This window comes from Trypanosoma brucei, chromosome 1 (assembly GCF_000002445.2).
Source record: "Trypanosoma brucei brucei TREU927 chromosome 1, complete sequence".
NCBI lineage: Eukaryota > Euglenozoa > Kinetoplastea > Trypanosomatida > Trypanosomatidae > Trypanosoma > Trypanosoma brucei.
This window is the reverse complement of record NC_008409.1, coordinates 916,528-928,625: the sequence shown is the minus strand read 5'-3', so window position 1 is coordinate 928,625 and position 12,098 is coordinate 916,528. Positions and strand designations below refer to the sequence as shown.

Here is a 12,098-nt window from a genome sequence, read left to right as displayed (position 1 = left end):
GCACATCTTAGTGAAAATTAACACATCAGGCAGCAAAAAAGCAGTATGTACTGCAAATAGAGGGAGATCAGCCTTGATACTGTTGCCACACTATAACTGGAATACTTTACCTTTCGCCTAACCTCCCTTTTACACACGCGCCTGACAGTTTTTTTTTTTTCTTTCTTGCCTGCCCAAACATACTCTCTCTCTCTCCACACCCCTTGCACACAGTGAGCCAAATAAATAGCCGTTGTTCCTATGATTTCATCCTGCCAACACCGATTTCTATGCGCACATTGGAAACAAACAATGTCTCTATGTACCCCATCCCGCACAACACACAAATACACACACACACAGACACAGACAGAGACTTCTCTCCCTCTCTTCCCTTCCCTTCCCTTCTATCCATTGTCACGCATGTTCTCGTTCGATCCGAGTCCTCATCCATCACCCCTCACGAGGCACGCTGAGCTTAAGTTACATTTGCCTCAAGCATCCTTTATATATATATATATATATATATATATATATGTATGTGTATGTGTACGTGTACATGTACGTGTATACGCACATTCCCGATCCACCACAAAATTCTATGGTACGAAAGCGCGATGCTGCGCCACTCTGAGTTGGTGGCTCAAGATTTCCTACAAGCCAACGTTGTCATGACTTCCGCCACTACCACTGCCGTCGATATCATTACCAGCCGCAGCCGCAGACAACTTGGTCTCAACCACAAATCCTACGCTACCATTACTGTTGTCCTCTTCCTCTTCGCGGTAGCGCTTCAGCAAAGCCGCCCCGAAAGAGGCGCTGCGTGGAGTGAAGGTTGCCGATGAATCGTGGCCCACATCGAGCAAAAGTGAATCAAGCGAAACGGGACCACCATCATTCACATCGAGGAACGGATCAGCAACCTCATTAGTCACTGGTAGCGATGAAGACACGGCATTCTGTGGTGAAAGAAAAGGCTCCACCTTTGGGACGAAGTGAGTCGTCGTTACACTATTATTCTGAGTTCTGGTAACTGTGGTTGTCGTTGCCAAACCCCCTGCAGTGTAGAGGCCGTTGGTAGAATCCTTCTGCGTGGCGGGGTGTACGGTTTCTGTACTAATCCCTTTTTGGGGATGCATAACATTTCCTTTGTTACACCCGGGGCCGTGTGCTGCAGCCTCTGGTGACTGCATGCCAGCACCATCGCCTCTTTTCGGTGTCCCCGAAGCGGCAGCTGAAGTTGTTAACGATGGTGACAACAGTGGAGTCACAGCACTTGCGTTTGATGACAAGCGCTGCTGGGGTGATCCCACAACATCCCTCCCCATTTCTAAGTCCTTTGTCCTTCCTTCACTTCCCTCCGTCTCAAAGGTATCCTGCGACTGCGAATCTCCGAGAACAAGCATGGTGGTGGAGGGTGGTGCGCCTTTTTCAGGCGACTGGGTTAACGAGCGACTCTGTAAAGCTGACAAATCAACCGAACTTGTTGCCGCCTTCACCGACTTGTTGAAGGGGTTTATCGGTTTCTTGGGCTGCGGCGGTGCCTGCACTGCCGTCGCTGCAGTCGAAGCGGTTGTGGGAGCCTTTCCACCCGTGGGCCGCTTGCTAAAAGGGTTCGTTGCCTTTGAGGCTGATGATGGTCCCAGAACCGCGGGAGTTTTGGTGCTTACGGCGCCAGCACCTCCTGGCGAGGCTCGGAGAGATCTCCCTGGCGATGGAGAAGAGCTTGGAGCGTCAGCAAACGTGACACGCCGCCGTGTGGGGAAACTCGCAGTTGCACAAGAACTGTTAGCGGTTTCGGGCTTATCTTCCACCTGATTCAGAGAACGGTCCGGACTTCCAGCAGTTGGGTTGCTGCTGTTGGTACCATCGCCTTTGGTGTTGTCGTGGCCACATTCATTGCTGGTGGCACCGAGGCTGCTGTGGACTTTGGTGGAATCCCCACTGCCGTTGTTATTGTTCATCTCAGACTTTTCTTTCATGAGCATCTTCCTCAACAGCATATCCCGCTCTCGCTCGCTCACAACGGAGCCCTCCAAAGGTAACGAGCAGCGTCTCTTTTTCCTGGACTTTACGCGCACCTCCAACAAGGCGAGAAGTTTCTGCACAAGCTGCGCATGTCCCTTTGCGTTTGCCTCCTTTGCACATACCTCAATATTGTCTCGAAGTTCAAGAAATGTGGCAAGATCCACCGCTCTCGAGGTCTGCTGATCACCTAGTGCCTTATTAAAGAACTCCATAATCTTCTTGTCGTGCAACATATCGTGTTTCGCGATATTACTCGTATAAAAGTCGCTACGTCGCTTTATCTCATCTGTGCGGACCTCACGGCGTATAAGATGATCCCACATGACCGTATCCCGCTCTGTGCCAGAGTGTAGCAGAGGAAGAAACAACGATACCCGCTCAGTTGGTAACCCACTTGCAACGGCAGCTGGATAGGGTGGATCGTCTTTGCATGAACGATAGACAAGCATGGACTCATCACACACACCCCAAATCCACAGGTTGTAAGTTTGATCATTCATACACCGCGGATCATAGACCGGAACCCAACTGCCACCCCAATTCTGTGTGAACATCTGCAACACACCAGCGGTGTCGGCAATGTGAAGTGGACCATCCTCTGACCAACCCATCCATTGCAGCTGATGTGTTGTAGTGACTGGAACAGTGGTAGCGGGCACCACCACACTTCTAGAGCCCACATCGAGCACCTGAAGCCGCAACTCCCCACCCCCCTCAAGGTAACACACAGCAAGTGGGTCAAAATCTGCCCCGTAGCCCTGCATCACTTTTTTGCTGTTGGTTCCCACCATCGCTACAATGCGAGGAAATAGGCTTATTACGGCGAGCTGCAATCCAGAGAGTGAGAAAATACGAAGGTAACGGCTCGTTGCGACGGCCGTATAGCGCACACCGGTGGCAATGCAACGCACCACCTCACCCGTGTGAAGTCGCAACCGCCAATCAGGTTGTAAGCCAATAGAAACAAAGGTGCGGTAGTAAATGGTAAGACGTGGAACGAGGTCATCAACACTTTCCATGTCAGTAGCCTCCTGCGCAATAACAAAAGCAGCCCCAACAGGACTGAGAGAAGCCATAAGCATTGTCCCACGCTCCAGAACCCGTACTGCTTGCAGGGACATATCGTGAAAGTGAATTGTGGTCGCCTCGGCTGTGCAGTGAATGTACCCAACGGAGTTATAGGCAAGGTAGCAACTGCCCTCCTCCCCAGGGGGCGTTGCGCCAATCTGAAAGAAGTAATCCATGACAGGTGATCCACCCATGGCTGCGCCCGAATGTGTGGCAGCTGCGTCGTTCGGCAAGTGTGTGGAGCTTGATGTACTTCCAACGTCCACCGCTTCACTGTCACAGTCGTTGTCACCACCGTCATTGAATTTCTTTCGACCATGTCCCCTCACGGTACTGGCGACATGGTTTCCATCATAATCATCCTCACCCTCCTCATCCTCCTCCTCGCGACCGTCGTCGTCACTGTTACCGTCTGATGACTCTTCTGCCTCGTCATCGAGGAAAACTGACCGGCGGGGGGTTCCCGTAGCATCACCATCCTCCACGTCACGTATTACTCGACGGGGATCTTCCCTCCGCCATCGGGATGGTCGCTCCTTTTGATCGATCTCATCGTCGTACGTCGGATTCGTCCGCTTCAGATCCGCAACCACTTGTTTAAAATCCTCCTCCACAGCCATAACCGATGATCCTGAGGAAACTGACTTGACACCACCGCTACTACCACTATCGTCGTCATCAACAATAAACCCATCGTCACTACCGTCGCGACCACCACCGTCCCTCACCTCCCGGTTATTTCGTTGCCCCGCCTTATCGCCATTCGTCACGTCCCTGCTTCGGTCCCTCACAGATGGCTCCGTCTTCAACTTCTTCTTTGCTCCTCCACAGTCACTTTCCGACACCCTGTTAGTCTTGCCTTCACCTTCCGTGGCACCTTTTGTTGATGCTCCCACAGCCTTTGGAGCCTCCCGTTTCATATATGTCACCCTCCCGTCCAGCGTCCCCACAACCACATCGCCACTTGTTGAGTCCACTTCGGCGTCCGCACAGCCCGTGTAATTTTGTGACCGGATTCGCACAATATTCCACTTGCGTGTATCCACTTTTCCCACAACAGTACCTGCCCCGCTCACCAGGAGCACGGATATCACGTGCACACTCAACGGGTGACATGCCACACCAAGTAGATCCGTGAGCCCAAGACTATCAATATTACCAACATGTCGAAGCCGATGAGTATATGGGGGTGTGGTCGCCTCTTCAAAGCGCAGCACACGCGCCTCTGTCACTCGAGGAACCAGCAGAAACAAAGCACCATTTCCAGTGGTGCACCAGGTGAGGCGATAGGCCACTTCGTCCTCTCGCTTAGCCACCGGTGTTAACACATTTGGAAGAACAATCTTCAAGTCCTTCAGCCGGTTAGCCCTTTCCTGTGACTCTTGGGAGTTTTCACGTGAGAAGTGCGACGATGCCGAATCATTTGACGACGAGCTGCAAACTGAAACAACACCTAGCGCACAGCTAGCAGACGCAACTGCCAACACGCCCCCACACGGTGAAAGAGCGAGAGAAACAACTGGGGATGGCACACACATAGGAATAGTTTGCACCACACAGCCACTTGGTGACATGTGAAGGCAACGTAACGAGTCGCCCGCAATAAAGACACGCCGTCTCTCTGAATCAAACAGTACCGTCCGCAATTCACCAGTTACACGACACATGACGCGCACCGTATGTTCCCCGCTGTTAGCATCGGTTCCAGCAGTGGAAGCATTTGTGTTGCTGTTATTGTTGCTTGTGGCGTTGACGTCGCTAATAACATTTTCATGGAGTACGACGGTGCCGTCACGGCCACAAGAGATGGCAAGACGCAGGGCAGTGTGAAGTCGCACACATGTGACGGCCCCCGTATGGCATTGACGTGCCCAAAGCGGCTGAGCTGTTGGGAACCGTCGGAGCGGGTGAAGCGCCACAACTCCATCAGCCCCACCACTTAAGGCATAATGCCCATCGATGCTCACTCGAATGGGGCCGGGGGAGTGTACCTGCAAATGGGGATGTTCCATGGTTTGCCACACTCAGATCCTTAAATAATTCGTGTCAGAGTGTTAGTTAGGGATTTGCACGTGTATATATATATATATATATATATATATATATATATATTATTATTATTATAACAATATTATGTATGCGGTCTAGCTTCTATGATGTGGTGTAACTCACCAAACTGTTTGAATGTGTATCTATCTACCAGTATGTGTTCGATACTTGCTTAGTACCACCAATATAGTGGCGGCTCGCTAGCCGTCCTTTACACCAAAGAGTAAACAGTTAAACCCAAAAGGTGTCAACCGCTTAGAGTGGATAATGAGATGAGGGTCCAAGAGAAGATATAAACGGCTGAGGTATTAATAGTAAAAGAAAATAAATTAGAAGCGGTTGAGCCCGTACAAAAAAAAAAACGAAGGAAGTAAGTAAGCACGAGAGGTGAGGACGCCTAATCGTACTTGGGCTCGATTTCTGAGGGGTGTCCACCGACTGCCGTAAAAGCAAACATGCATATGGCACATGCCATACAGTGATACATTCTTTCGTGATCAAACAAAAAAAATGAAGTTTACAAGTGCTCAACAGAAAAATACAGAGAGGCGTAGAAGGAAGATGAAGATATAATATTTTCTTTCCTTACCCCTAAGGTGCAAGTAAGACACACCAGTCGCAGCAGCATTCAGCAGCCCTCCGTACCACCATCACTGCACCCACCTCACACACTCGGATGCACTGGGCAAAAGAATCCAAACAAGTTTTTGGAATTCGATCATCAGTTTTCTTTCACCTTCTCACCGTCTATGCATTTGATGAGGCTGCAGTTTGGCAGTCCTGCTGCCTTGCCCGCTCCCTTGCCGAACGCACTGCCCGCATGAGACGCTCAAGTGTAATCCCACCGCCGTTGTCAGACGCGCCTGCAGTCGGTGACGATGGTGTCGAGTGCGGCCACACTTGCCGATAGGGCGGTGACTTCATTGTTGTCCCTTCATGAGATGCAGAATCCATCGGTGACATCTTCGGCTCCGGTGGCAAAGGCGGCGGTGTTGCTGGGGTTGAGGGAGTCGGCGCTACGGCAGTGCTGCGGTTGCTCGGACACTCATCCGCCGTGTATACCGATCCCATTTCTCCCACTCCATGCGGTGGTGGCCTTCCATGCATAACACCAGACTTCACCACACACTCCGCTTCCAATGCGTCCAGTCGCCGCTGCAACGACTCCAACTGGCAACTGAATCGATGAATGGCAAATGCTTCACCTCGGGCTCCCTCCACATCGCCGCCCAATACAGGGGAGGAACGACATGGCGTGCACACCGGCGATCGCGACCTGCTCTGCTCATACCGGGCCCGAGCGCGACTGGTTAACCAGTCGGGTGCTTCCACTCCCCCAGAAGCCGTAGCGGCATCACACTGTGGAGTGGACGGACGTTCCGAAATATTGTACGGCTGACTAAGGGGATGTAGTTCACTTGTGTCACAGGGCACTTGATACCACGCCCGCGTCGTTGGCTTTCCTGACGGCGCTAATTCGGACGCCTCGTGCGCACGCCCCGCGGCATGGGGGTAGTTATATGAGTGGTATTCGTTTGTCTGTGGCCAATACCGCATAGGGTTGACTCCTTCAGCCACGCTGCCATGAGCGGTTGCGCGACACGGAAGGTGGCCACAGCCGAATTTCCCGCAGCAACCCCTAACAAAATTATATGACCCTCCGCAGTCGTTACCACCGAGATTGGCGTGATGAGAACAGCCATTCAGCCGTGCAGCGCATGTGGTTTGCTGTTGAGCAGCCTGAAAGGATGACAGTGCAGCCGTCCGATGGAGGCCGTAGGCAAGTAATCCCGGGTCGTGTACGCAGTTACTACAACGCCACCACGCGTGTGAAAACAAACCATCGTAGTCATCACCTCTCACGGGTGTTCTCAGACGTGGGCAACACGACGGCTTCTCTTCTGTGGAATTATGGTGTGAATCCATCGAGTCAGTGGCAACAGTGGCCACGACATCTGGAACGGTGGTGTGGCACTCTGGCGAGGGTCGATGCTGCGAGCTGCGCCCTATTCTCCACAGAGATGTTCCCATTGGTGCATCAATGTTGTAAGGATGCAGTGGCGACGCGTTTTTTATCATGAGACGCTTAACTCCCTGCTCCACACACAGGCGTTGGGTATTAGTGTTATTTCTCCGTGGGTTCACTTATTTTTTTTTTCTATTGCAATTTGTGCCGGGCCTCCGGGTCCCCTTTGACACGATTGCTATTGCAACCGTCTAGAGATGCACGTCACCAATTGGATGACAGAGCAACAATTACCCTCTTTTACAATAAACAAGATGGCGCAATTTTTTTTCAAAAGGGGGGGCAATGAATTCCAAGTGAGAGGTAGAGGAGAGGGGAAAAAAAAGAAAAGAAAAACAATATGACGAAAGAATATGAGCAAAGACTCAACTACAAAACCTGCTCCTGCCGAACAAGGACAATGGAGAGGGCTAGGGTTAACGAGTCGGAGCAAGTACACAGCTCTTCCCCTCCATAAGCAACGGAGCAGACGGGGAAAGCAACGAAATAAAAAAAATCTACAGCGACAAAAAAGAGTTTCGCATTTGGTGCGCGCATGTGGCCAAAGAGATAGACGCGCAACGCAAGCACCAACACCAGCATCGTAAGATACCTTCACATATTGCTATAAGCACGTTTACACACGCGCATACATAAATTTATATTTATGTATTTTTCTTCATTTACCCATATACTTTAAAAAAATGCTGCGAGCATTATCAACTCTTACTGCTATTACCACTCTTGGAACAACACTTATACACGCGAACGGTAAAAACACTGCCACAACTCATTCATCATCCACCACCACCACGATCTCGCCGTTTATGAACACTTTTCAGTTGCGCGCTCTCAGCCACGAAAAAAGGGAGTGAAGCACGGAAAAAAAAAGAGTGAAAGAACGCCAAAACGCTGGCAAAAAGAACGACAACGCAGGCTTCCTTTCCCTTCACGGCTTAACTCCAGTGCCAACAGAAAGGAAAGAGAAGCGGATAAAGGGAATAATGGAGAAAACGGTAACTGAAAAAAGAAACAAAGAAGGGAAATCCGCAATAACAACATTGCTGACAGCGGCGCGTTCACATCTCGTCACTTGTGAAGGGAGGGAACAGAAGCAGGGAAAACAACGTTAGCACACAATTCCTGTGCAAACGAGGTAAGGGAACGACTAAAGGCATGTACACACAATAAGTTACGTTAATCGAAGAAGAAACCAACGTGGCTAGCACACACACACACACACACACACACACACACACACACACACACACACACACACACACACACACACACACACTGCCATCTCCCAGCACCAGCGCGTGAGTACCATTCTCACAAACGCATTATATATATATATATATATATATGACGCACACCAAACCATGTCCCTTAAACCCCACGGTTACCTAGTCACAATTTAACACTCCCTTCTTGTAAACGTTAGCAACCCATTCTGTTATGTGCTCCCGTGACTCCAGAAAGGGCGTACACCACATCATCAACCCTTAACGGCATTTTCATTGGGGGGTTCGTAATGAAATAGCGGGGAACGCCTGGAAGCCCCTCAGACGTCGGGAATCGGCGGAAAACACCGATGGCCACCCACGAACGGTGTTTCAGGAGGAACACAAACAAATCGCCGAACGTTTGAAAATGCAAAAGCTGGTTCCCACATACCTTAAAAAGAGTGGTGTCCGACTTGTCGCCGCTGTTCCACCCCCCTGTATCAAACACACTTCCCTGCCGATGCAGGCACAACACGTTGTTAAGGAATTTCATAATACAACGATTCCGGTGAGCGTGGATAAAAATTGTTTGCAGCATGTTGGCAGAGAAGCAACGACCCATCATGAACGCCAGGGAGTACTGGAAATGGACCTCACCACGCTGTCGCCATTCCGTGTCCGCGTGGTGAGGTGTAACTGAAATGCAGGACTTAAAGGATTTTAGCTCCACCATAACCTGCTGCTCCACCTCTGCACCGCGAGACGACCCACCGCCCACCCCCTGTTGCTGCTTCTCCGAAGTGGCATGGCAATCAAGGATAGCGCGTATGTTGTTCTCCACAGCAACAAGCGGGACGTCCTTAAAGTCCCAGTGACTAAGCTGTGAGCAGTATATGAGAATACCACGCAGGTTAGCCGCCCCTCCACTTTCCTTGATGGCATAGTTTAAGTGAGACTCCATTGTACTCGAGCCCCGAATATGTCGTAGGGGAAACTCAAATGAAGAGTCCCACTGCCGGAGGAAAGAATCGCTCAGACTCTGCCAACTGAGAAGTGTAACGCGGGAGCGGGAGTGAATGCCCCGGATGCAACGCATCATTTGTACGAGTTCAAACCGTGAAGCATGGTCATTAAGGTAATGGTCATACATGGACTCTAGCAATGGTTGTTTGAACGAGGACACATGGTCAATAAAAAGAAAGTTTTCCCCAGGGGCTTTCCCGCTCCTCCCGCACTGGTACTCGTTACTTACATGTCTCAGTATGTCATTGATCTGCCGCTCTATTCGTTCAACCGAAGATTCCACAGGCTCAGACCTTGTGCAAACCGCCTGGCGCCAGTTCAGCAAATGCGTCAGCACCGCCAACGAACCGCCTAGAGGAAGGCGTGAGAGTGAAACATCACCGAAACATTTAACCACGAAGTCCTCTCCCAACAGCCTCCTCCGCAGTCTTTCGACCTGCATATCCAACACGCTGGTGATGGTACCTTTGGAGAGAGCTACACTGTTCGGCAATGGCACATTTGCTTTCCCTTTATGTCCCTGCATCGCCACTGGTGGAGTCTTTCCAGGCGAATTGTCACACTCTGTACCGAGACATGGCACCTCCTCATTACTACCAGTAGGCACCTCAAAGCTTGGGTTGAACGGGTAAATGAGGCTCGCGCTGTCGATTCCAACAGCGCCCAACTCCTCCACCTCAGCGTCCGGCACGTCACCACGGGAGCCGCTTTGTGCGGATGCATCAGCCGCGGGCGAAGCCATCCGCGCCTCCCATTGCTCACTCCTATCACACCCCGTCATGCTCCCACGGGAGCCCTCTGTTGGGTCAAGCGCTCTTAGCGCCAGGTCCACACTGTCGCTACCACTTTCATGTAGTACAAGGATAGTGTCACTCAACGCAAGTTTATAATCAAGGTCGAGTATCATCATCCTATTCCTCCCTTCCTCCACGCCAACAACTAATACATTAAAGGTCTTCAACAGGTATACTGCGTCCCGCAGAGGCCGCCGCTCAAAATAAGGTGGAACCGTAAATGTGCGAAATGTAGCGCGCCGACTGTATTCGTACAGGTCCTTCCAGTTATCCATTCCCTCCTCAGACCACAGAGAAGCCGGAGAGCTTCCACCTGACGATGCAGTACGAACAAGGTTCACCAAAAATGGAACAATACCGGGAAGAATAAGAGCACTCGCCATAATGCTCCTCATATTCTGATCCACCATCGTTTCGCGCTCCTCCAGCAGTTTGATGTGGGTACCGAATCGGAGTTGCAGGTACTGCTGAACAAAAGGTGCATGCCGCTGGAACGTAACGGAGGACAAAAACACGTCATCGTCCCGCGCCTTCGCCGTCCCATCGCTAGTTGGGGAAATGATAACCGCATCCGCCTCACTCACCCGCATGCGATGCAGCGAAGCCTTGTTGAGTACCTTCACTACCATAAATGTACTGCGCATCCTATAATTTGGGTGTCCACCCAATGATAGAACATCCCGCGGAAAACTTGCATTGCAAAAGCACACAGATCTCGTTGGGTATAGTTTGAAGACCTCGTCAAGTATGGACACAGCGTCCTCCTGGCTCACGTGACCATACACGATGAAGTGATGCGGTGGACCGCCGTACTTCGGAAAGTCACGCAGCATCTTCACCATCCCTACCACAACCACAATCCACGAAGGCATCTTCGCAAGAAAGACAAAGATAATTCCAATCGTCAACATACGGCCAATGTTGCCCTGCGGAAGAACGTCACCGAACCCAGTCGTTGATACGGTCGCCATGACAAAGTACAGCGAATCTATTGTGCCAATCATCGTGCCGGAAAAAATTTGCTGAATTTGAAAGATGCACGCAGTTGTGAATACCATGGTTAAGAACAACGAAAGCGATGGTGCTGCCAAACGAACAACATCGAGCCTATCACTACTGGATGACAACATGGCCACGGAGTCCAGCAGAAAGAGAAAATACTGCCGCATGGGCCAACACCGCAGAAACATCGGAACGTACATCCGACTCGCCCAAGTCAGGCCGAAAACCAAGGCCATAAAAAGGAGGACAATCTGATAGATAGTTGTAACGAGCACCACAACGATGGTAAAAGGCGTAAAGGAGTACGCAAAGATCAGTTGGGATAGTAGTAAAATGGACAGGGCACTGCTTATGCAGAAGCACAAGCCTAATTCCTCCTCAGTGAAAGAATTCCACGTGGCGCCCTCTGCAACACCTGACACTTGCCACAAATAAATGGCCACCATCGTTGTCTCGCACAAGAAGAGGACGGACCAGACAATCATGGAAACGATTGGGTGCTGCCGCACCACACGCAAGTATATATTTCTTACTCCTCGTGTCATGGCGAAACCAAACCAAAGCTTCTCATCCTCCACCCTCCTGGGACCACAGCAGGGGAAGAGGCAGCGCAACTGGCTGGCAAAAGTAGCCAATACATCACTACAGAAGCCACTGCTTCCCTCAGATTCGTACTCGGGTGCCGTGTCCTGCAGGCCTCGTCTGCGCCGGGCCGGGCGGCGGCTTTGAGGTGTGTTGAACCGCAGTGAACGCCTAAAGGGAATATATTCACCAACGTCCATGCGGTGTCCCTTCGACGTCAGATCTGTCACTTCCTTCAGTAACTCATTTCCTGCAGCCTCCCCCAAAAGCGCTGGATCGGAGGGTTGAGCATCAAAGCGGGGGTACAGCGTGTACATGCACACTTCCCTCCCCACCTCCTTC

At 51.0% G+C, this 12,098-nt stretch overlaps 4 protein-coding genes across 4 annotated transcripts, besides 12 other annotated features; all 4 read right to left on the bottom strand.

The window, feature by feature from the left end:
• Positions 1-632: 632 nt before the first annotated feature.
• On the bottom strand, positions 633-5,087 carry TB927.1.4480 (hypothetical protein, conserved; the record flags this gene model as incomplete). Its single annotated transcript, XM_001219140.1, has 1 exon — positions 633-5,087. The coding sequence occupies one exon, from the start codon at positions 5,085-5,087 to the stop codon at positions 633-635; it is 4,455 nt and encodes a 1,484-aa protein (XP_001219141.1).
• Positions 5,088-5,133: 46 nt separating this feature from the next.
• Positions 5,134-5,139: a repeat region (inverted telomeric repeat hexamer CCCTAA).
• Positions 5,714-5,719: a repeat region (telomeric repeat hexamer TTAGGG).
• Positions 5,720-5,871: 152 nt separating this feature from the next.
• Positions 5,872-7,203, bottom strand: TB927.1.4470 (hypothetical protein, conserved; the record flags this gene model as incomplete). The annotated part of the gene is made up of 1 exon (XM_001219139.1): positions 5,872-7,203. The coding sequence occupies one exon, from the start codon at positions 7,201-7,203 to the stop codon at positions 5,872-5,874; it is 1,332 nt and encodes a 443-aa protein (XP_001219140.1).
• Positions 7,204-7,519: 316 nt separating this feature from the next.
• On the bottom strand, positions 7,520-7,732 carry TB927.1.4460 (hypothetical protein, unlikely; the record flags this gene model as incomplete). The annotated part of the gene is made up of 1 exon (XM_001219138.1): positions 7,520-7,732. One exon carries the CDS (start codon positions 7,730-7,732, stop codon positions 7,520-7,522), a length of 213 nt encoding a protein of 70 aa, XP_001219139.1.
• Positions 7,598-7,666: a sequence feature (1 probable transmembrane helix predicted for Tb927.1.4460 by TMHMM2.0 at aa 23-45).
• Positions 7,610-7,615: a sequence feature (GPI-Anchor Signal predicted for Tb927.1.4460 by DGPI v2.04 with cleavage site probability 0.51600003 near 40).
• Positions 7,681-7,732: a sequence feature (Signal peptide predicted for Tb927.1.4460 by SignalP 2.0 HMM (Signal peptide probabilty 0.685, signal anchor probability 0.182) with cleavage site probability 0.188 between residues 18 and 19).
• On the bottom strand, positions 8,570-12,073 carry TB927.1.4450 (hypothetical protein, conserved; the record flags this gene model as incomplete). Its single annotated transcript, XM_001219137.1, has 1 exon — positions 8,570-12,073. The coding sequence occupies one exon, from the start codon at positions 12,071-12,073 to the stop codon at positions 8,570-8,572; it is 3,504 nt and encodes a 1,167-aa protein (XP_001219138.1).
• Positions 10,493-10,561: a sequence feature (7 probable transmembrane helices predicted for Tb927.1.4450 by TMHMM2.0 at aa 140-162, 177-199, 206-228, 268-290, 295-317, 332-354 and 505-527).
• Positions 11,012-11,080: a sequence feature (7 probable transmembrane helices predicted for Tb927.1.4450 by TMHMM2.0 at aa 140-162, 177-199, 206-228, 268-290, 295-317, 332-354 and 505-527).
• Positions 11,123-11,191: a sequence feature (7 probable transmembrane helices predicted for Tb927.1.4450 by TMHMM2.0 at aa 140-162, 177-199, 206-228, 268-290, 295-317, 332-354 and 505-527).
• Positions 11,204-11,272: a sequence feature (7 probable transmembrane helices predicted for Tb927.1.4450 by TMHMM2.0 at aa 140-162, 177-199, 206-228, 268-290, 295-317, 332-354 and 505-527).
• Positions 11,390-11,458: a sequence feature (7 probable transmembrane helices predicted for Tb927.1.4450 by TMHMM2.0 at aa 140-162, 177-199, 206-228, 268-290, 295-317, 332-354 and 505-527).
• Positions 11,477-11,545: a sequence feature (7 probable transmembrane helices predicted for Tb927.1.4450 by TMHMM2.0 at aa 140-162, 177-199, 206-228, 268-290, 295-317, 332-354 and 505-527).
• Positions 11,588-11,656: a sequence feature (7 probable transmembrane helices predicted for Tb927.1.4450 by TMHMM2.0 at aa 140-162, 177-199, 206-228, 268-290, 295-317, 332-354 and 505-527).
• Positions 12,074-12,098: the final 25 nt, after the last annotated feature.